The sequence below is a fragment of the Tasmannia lanceolata genome, unplaced genomic scaffold, assembly GCF_043159265.1.
Source record: "Tasmannia lanceolata isolate RefF3 unplaced genomic scaffold, GAP_Taslan_0.1 ptg000007l, whole genome shotgun sequence".
Taxonomy (NCBI): Eukaryota; Viridiplantae; Streptophyta; class Magnoliopsida; order Canellales; family Winteraceae; genus Tasmannia; species Tasmannia lanceolata.
In genome coordinates this window covers 10,796,048-10,803,465 of record NW_027518684.1, presented here as the reverse complement: position 1 = coordinate 10,803,465, position 7,418 = coordinate 10,796,048, and the positions used below count along the sequence as shown (strand labels likewise).

At 36.8% G+C, this 7,418-nt stretch overlaps 1 protein-coding gene across 3 annotated transcripts; it reads right to left on the bottom strand.

The window, feature by feature from the left end:
• Positions 1 to 648: 648 nt before the first annotated feature.
• Positions 649 to 5,511, bottom strand: LOC143881857 (glucan endo-1,3-beta-glucosidase 14-like). 3 transcript variants are annotated; one of them, XM_077385174.1, is made up of 5 exons: positions 5,340 to 5,474; positions 4,335 to 4,561; positions 2,609 to 3,636; positions 1,663 to 1,839; positions 649 to 1,155 (listed from the first exon to the last, which is right to left on the bottom strand). In XM_077385174.1, exons 3-4 carry the CDS (start codon positions 3,422 to 3,424, stop codon positions 1,783 to 1,785), a joined length of 873 nt encoding a protein of 290 aa, XP_077241289.1. In that variant the 5' UTR covers positions 3,425 to 3,636; positions 4,335 to 4,561; positions 5,340 to 5,474; the 3' UTR covers positions 649 to 1,155; positions 1,663 to 1,782. The 3 variants fall into 3 exon arrangements, with proteins under 3 accessions (XP_077241289.1, XP_077241290.1, XP_077241288.1); XM_077385175.1 differs by having other exon boundaries at positions 4,355 to 4,561; XM_077385173.1 differs by lacking the exon at positions 4,335 to 4,561 and having other exon boundaries at positions 5,340 to 5,511.
• Positions 5,512 to 7,418: the final 1,907 nt, after the last annotated feature.

The window sequence follows — 7,418 nt, the reverse complement described above, 5'->3', positions numbered from 1 at the left end:
GTTCCTGGCTGGGATAAACTCTTTGGGACTGGCTACACTGCTTGTATAGTACACTCCACCCATTGGATATGTTCTTGACGTTAGCGGAGGATAGCAAGCCTGTAGGAGGATAAAATAAAACCCCAATCGCTATACCAATGGGGAACAGCACAAGTGGTTTGAGTTTCATTTCGCAAGAAGCTTACTATGGAAGTAGTTCTAGACTGCAGATTTGCATTACAAGCTGACCATTACTGAATTGAAAAAACCACCTTATTCTAGATGTTTTTCTAAGATCACCCCTAATAACTATAAGCCCGACTGAAAATTTGCAGCACCCATTGTGCAAACTGTCCAAAAATTAAGAGGAAATTTTGCCTTATTTTAGTTCTTCCAAGATTCACTCATGTTCTGTTTCCTTGACGTAAACTGGGCGTAAAACAAAAATTATACCTATTTTTACACTAAAAATGGGTATAAGATTTTTTCTAAGCCCATTTCAGGGACCCAATCCATAGTTACGGCATTAAAAATGAAACACATTAGGCTAGGCCCTTTAAACCTGTCCTGTAGTAGGCTGGGTCTGGCCTTGTCCCCTACCTCGGCAGGCCCTCACTGTGGACGGTAAAAATTTGCTCGTTCAAATTCATACACGGATCAGGCAAAATCTCATAGAAAACTCCAAATTTCAAAATTTCCAGCATGTAGAATACACGAGCTATTTTAATACGCCTCAATGTACAAAGTACAAACTACCAGTTAAAGAAGAGGAAGAAATAGAAATTACAGATGCTTTATTTCCCAAGATATAACAAAACTAAGTAGAAGACGTCTATAATAATACACCATGGAACATCCTAAAGTACAGAAATTTCTCCAGTATACGCGTACCCATCTCGCCTCTAAAGTCTTTTATTTTTCCTCTTTAATCTCTTTTTTTTTTTTTAATAACCAAAAAGTGCATTGAAAAAATATTATAAATGAAGGGTAATAGAGTTAGTTTTGTGGTTCCTATCAGTATTCCTATTCTCTCTGGTGTGGAAAGGCTTTGGAAATGACTAGTATCTCTGTGTGTCACATACAGTCAGACGCGTCTTATACTACGGCGTGAAGGGAGGATCTCTGTCTGTGGTAGTGCGAACCGGAATGATGTTTATATGCACTGAGGGCGGTGGCCTGTAAAATCATACCAAAATTCAATCGTGCCAGAAAAAAAAAAAAAAAGTCAAAAAAGTATGATAATGTGTGCCCCCTTTATTCAAATTTGAAGTTGAGTTTCACCCAAGGTGGGTCCTACCCTTGATTCAAAATTTTGTTTTTACTCATTTTAGTTGAAATACGCCTAACTTTTTTGTTAGATCATGACTTTCAGTGAGTAGTTGGAATTCATTTTACAAATTAGGGATTTATAGGTAAAGAAACCTTTCAATATAGTGACCATCTAGTGGGCCCCAGCCTGGACTGCCCTTGGCTCAGGGACCCACTCGAAAGTGATGAGCATCTAGATCTTTTCTTGATAAAAGTTAAGATAATTTTGGAGGCATGAACTTCTCCAAATTAATAGATGAAAGAGAATGGAACTTTTTGTCTGATTGCGGACAAGACGAATAATTTTGTATGAAGATAAGATCCTAGAGTTGATATTATTATCCTTGTGATGGTGAAGGTTGGAGCATTTCTCACCTGGAAGAGTGGTGCTTGAATTTCTGTAGGATTTCGGCTTCAGGAAGATAGCCTCTTTCTCTTTCGTGGTCCTTCTCTCTCTCTCCATCAAACTATTTAATGTAGATTTTGTTTTGGAGGTCATATTAGAAGGGCCCCAATAGAGATTAAAAACCAAAACCCTAGACCAGTTATCATCTGCAAAAGCATAGGCCAAATTGAAGAATGTTACTATATAATGCAATTACATATGAAATTTTGAAATTAAAATCTTGTATTCAGTCCAACAATTTGAAATAAGACGACAAAACAATTCATGCTATAAGGATTCTTAGGGTCTGTTCAGTTGTGCCTTGGATACGGAAACGGAAAGGAAAAGAGGTGTATTTTTTGTGGAAACGGCACAAAACGGTCGTTCTGACAGATTTTAATATTTACGATTTGCGGGCCACTTTAAAATCTCTTTTATCTTATTTTATTCTAAATATTAATGTCACAACTTGATAATTACAACATGTTTTGAGTTTTATCCATCCTGATAGTAAATGTTTTTAGACGAAAATTAAAATATTCTATTTATTTAATGTATTACTTGTTATAACCATATTTTTAGGTTAAAAATTAAAATACTTTGGCGAATCCACAAATCTTTCTTTGTGAGATTTGCCAAATCCAACAGTAGATATCAATGTTGAATTCCGAACTGATTGTAGGCAACAATTCGTATTTTTCTATACCACAGATTTGGCTCAGTTAAAAGCTCACCAGTTACTAAAGAGAATGAAGTTTAATAGGCTGAGTAATTAAAATTAATCGATTACTACATTGAATATAAAAATTGAAAACAAATTTGAATAATTTTTGTTTTTGGTAGGAGCTAGTGCCTGAATATTAATCCAGAAGGACGGAAATGAAAAACAAATATAGTAAGAAAAGGAGCATTTCTAGAGAAAGCAATGTTTCTTACCTCTTTCCTGTAAGCTGATGTATAAACTGGAAGATATCCTGGTAACCCAATATCATAAACAAAAGAACCATTTGGATAAAAGAGCCCATAATTCCTCTCTGAAGCTGGTCCAGGCTTCAAATTCTCATTAAATAATGCAAAAACATAAACATCGATTGGCACTGAAGGCTTCATTGGAGTACCTTGATTCTCTGCCATCCTTTGCAACAAATTATTATGATAAATCCCCGCGTTCGCCCGCGTAGCCCCTACCTCATCAGGGTCCCCTTTAGATGGCCACCCTGTTTCTGAAATCTTAACTTCAATATCTGAATGTCCCATTGCTTTGATTGCAGAATAAACAGCATCAACTTGAGCATACAGCATGTTATCATAATGCAAATTTGTATTTGGGTCAACCATCCCGGAATTGGATTCAAAAAGGACATACTCCAGTGAAACTTGACCAGGGTCTGCCTTGTAAGCGAAGAAAGGGTAAGCGTTTATGAGGAAAGGGGACTTGACCTGTGAATGGAAATTGAGAAGGGGTTGGATGAATTGTGCAAGGTCTTGCCTGAAAGTCCCAGAGGAAGGAGGGTATGAGTTTGCTAGAACAATAAGAGAATGAGCGGTGGAGACGTTCACTTGGCTGTCCAATCCAAGGGATACAAGAGCTTGGTAAATGGTTTGCATTGCAGGGAGCAGATTGGACATTAGTGAAGTGTCATTAAGAGAGAAGACCTCATTACCAACGGTGATGCAGGTTACTCTGGTTTGGGGGAGGTAAGGTTGGACATTTTCTTTGAGCCAGGCAAGGGCTTTATTTGGATCTACCATGTTTAAAATGTTATCATTACCGATTCCGATAATGAATTCAACAGTTGAATTGGAGAAGGATCGCAGCACGTTTGGATCAGCATCGTAGAGTTTTACCTTGCTGATGCTCACGGACTGAAGGAGGCCAGCAACTCGAGTTGGAGAGGGTAGATTGTTGGCAATCTGACCATAGTTGATTCCAACTCCGAGGCTGAGGGTTTGGTGAATTGGACCTGCAAAAACAAATAGAGTACAAGTATTTTCAGCAAGTGTTAGGTATTTAGAGGTCTAAGAGAAGAGAAGAAATGGTTTTTCCTAGAAAAGTAAGGTTTTCAATACTTTTTGTGAGGCCTATCTTTGTTACTGATAAAGAACAATTTGCACCAAGAGAATTCTAGAATGCTTTTATTTCTGGAGAAGATTGGATGAAAAAGTCTTAGAATATCTTCTCATGAAAGGAAACCATTAAAAAAAAAAAACAGAGAGAAACACCTGCAATTTGGAATAAATTGCAGGTACTCCAAAAGTAGCAGTAGGAAAGGTTATTCTGAAAAAATTCAGGAGAAAGCCTTGCAAAAAGTAGCAGAATACCAAAAAAGAAAGGTCAAAATGACCCATTACATGTTCAAAAGTTGCCTGAATATTTTATTTCAGGGCATGTTAGAAAAGAATTTCTTTTGAATTTAGACTAGATCAAGGCAACCATATTATATTACAAAACCAGAAATTCTCTGATAGCTGTCCAATCCTCAGCTGTTTCAACACAACAGAGGAAGATCATGCACGCTCATGCAAACACGTGGAAGAAACGTATCTATGAAGATGAAGGACTAGATATCAGAAATCAAAAGGTGGAGGGGGGTATCAAAATCTTTTGAAACCACCAAATGAGAAGAATATAGAAATAAAAAACAATGGCATGAAGGGAGACCTTGAAGATGAAGAAAATACCGGAAGATCTAATACATGTCCATGTAGAGGTACTGAGATTTAGGACCAAAATCCTACCATATCAACATCGTAAGATTAATCTCTCCTAATTGTTGCAAAGAAGAAAATGCCAAATCTCTTTTCCCCAATCTGTCAAGATCCCTCGGTAGTAAAGCTATATTACTGAAAAAGATGATCTTTAATTCTACTTCCCGCAATACTTTTGCTCTGCAATTTGATGTTCAAAAGACAATTAATTTAAATCGTTTTCGATCCATCATGAATTGAGCTTAATTATGAATAGAAGATCTTGAATTCCACACGTTTTCAGCTACAACACATTTGAGCCGTTCGAAGGCATTCTAAGATAAACAGAGGAAAAATACATCGAAAAAAAAAAAAAAATTCACTCTCAAGCATCCAGTTCCAATCTATCAAGATCACAAGAAAAAGTAGTAGTTCACGAAGAAGAACATACACCGTTTTCACTTCCTTAAAAAAGTTTCAAGCAATTCTAGCAAAACAGAGGAAAAGCTCTCTGATCCGATAGCTAGAAAGATACGGTTTTAGCTTCAGATCTAACAAGTAACCAGGAAAAGGAAAATGCTTTGAATATGAACAACAAAAACTCGAACACTACACGGTTTTAGCCTCCAAAAAAGCGGTTTAAAGAAGTTCTAATGTAACAGAGCGCTAGAAAACAAAATATCTGGAAGAAGAATAAGAACAGAGAAGAAGAACTCGTTTAAGCTTCAGATCTAACAAGTAGGCTGAGAAACGATAATGCTTTGAATATGAAGAAGAAAATCTCGAATAACACTAGGTTTTAGCCTTTTAGGCTCCAAAAAATGAGATTTAATGAAGTTATAATGTAACAGAGGAAAAAGAAAAAACAGTCTGATTCATCTCAACAAAGAAACAGCAAAACCTCAGTTTCCAATCTATAAATAGATCTAGAAAACAAAATATCAGGTGAAGGAGAATGATAAGAAGAACAAAATCGTACCTGAGAGGAGAATGAGAATCATAAGAGGAAGAGAAAGATGGAAACTTGCCATTGAATCTGCTCCTCTCTCCACCAACCCTTGTTTCACAGATGGATTGCTGCTATTTAAATAACCTTGAGCCGGTGGCGCATACCTACACGTGTTCACATTTTCCATTCCTCGTAGACGGCATTACCGACAATGGCCCCCGCCTTTACCGACATGTAATCAGTGTTTAATTACTTAAATACCCTCATTTTTACCCAACTCTGTCCAAGCGCGTTCGGCGTGTCTCTCTCTAGCTGCCACATATCGTTTAGTCGTTTACTGTATTAACGGTTTATCACCGCCGAAATGAGTTGCAGTTTCACACAGTTGAATGACCAAAATAACCTTAGAAGTGAAGGGGCGTTAAAAATTTTAGTTTTTCAACGGAATAGAATAGCCCCGTCCTACAAAAGTTGTAGTGTGTGACTGGAAAAGGCTACATCTTTGTTTGGTCTAACTGGAAAAGGTTATATCTTCTTTGGGAGGAAGTCTAAACTGAAGGGAGCCTTTTGCAAAATAAAGGTGAAAGGGCTTCTCCTATCGGCTGCACGTCACCTCTTTTCTGCACGGGCTCCATTCAGTCTTGAATTCCTTCTTCTTTGGTCCATTCATGTGTTACTTTTCAGCAGTTATTAATTCAAACATGATGGTGATGTGCAGCTAATAGGAGAGTCCTTTCACATTTTTTTTTGCATGGGCTACATTCAGTCTAGAATTCCTCTCCATCTTGGATAAATTATAATATATTTAGCGATGATAAATTCGCACCCCCTGTCGGCTAATTCCCCTACAGTCGGGTGCGCATTTATCACCGCCCTATATTTAATGTTAGTAATTAGCTATTTATTTGAAGAGATTTGCTAGCAAAGCAGGAATAAGTTTTGTTTAAAAGAAGGGAGCATATGATAGATACATGTATACAAAAAGGCAAGTGGCACAACACGCATTCAATGACACTTGGCGTGTCTAAGTGTCTTCCTACCATCTCTGGCTTTTATTTCAAGGTGCAATAATAGCTAAACCTTCACCTTTCCGTGAAAAAAAACTATTCTGTTCAGGATGACCAGTACGAAGAACAAACAAGAATCGCAATAATGAGAGATAAGGGTTCAACTTGGGTCTCCCCAACCCGAACCCAGGGTCTGGTTGTACACAAGTGGCCATGGCTTAAGAGTTTTGCTTGGCCTGTTGGTGCCATGTCAGCAGAACTCCTCCTTCGGCTACCAATATAACATTGAAATCCTTGTAGACTGCCAGGGATGTCCCTAGTTGATTATTGTCGATGCTGATGTGTCACCGTTGTTTCCCCCCAAAGAAATCCAAGCAAAAAAAATACAAAAAATGTGATTTTTTTGCTTAGATTTCTTTCTTTTTTAATGGGCATTGCTTAGATTTCTTAGGAATGATACTTTTTCCATCTTTCCCTGTCTCTCTATGTTGATAATGACACCCCTCTACTCAGGGATGGAGCCAGGAATTTGCTCTGGGGGGCAGAGGATGGTAGTTTTATAACAATTACTAAATTAATATGAAGTAAAAAAATATCAAAAGTTGACGTAATTTCAAATCAAATTGCTTTTAATTAAAAAAAAAAAAAATCATTCACATTTATTTCTCAACCCCATTTAGTGATGAAAACATTCATTTTTCTCTTGTTTTTTTTTTTTTTTTTTTTTTTTGTGTACTGTAATGATCAACTGGGGCTTCTATGTTATGTGAAGAATTTTAGAGAATTTCTATTATTCTTAAATATCTTGGATAAATTACAAAGACAATTGATGGTGCTTATAAAGAGCACTTAAATGATAAAAATAGAAATAAATCAAGACAACTATGGAAAGAGATAACACTAGAATATTCTAATATAACCTAATCAAATCTACTTTCCTAATCTCTCTTGCTTGCCTCTTCTAATCCACTTGGCTAATTTATCTAGTTGCTTCATTTAGCCAACTTACCCAATCTACCTGCAAGATGATCCAACGATGAGATCTTAACCCAATCCAACCGTTTTTATAAAAAATAAAAATAAAATTAGAATATGGAAATAG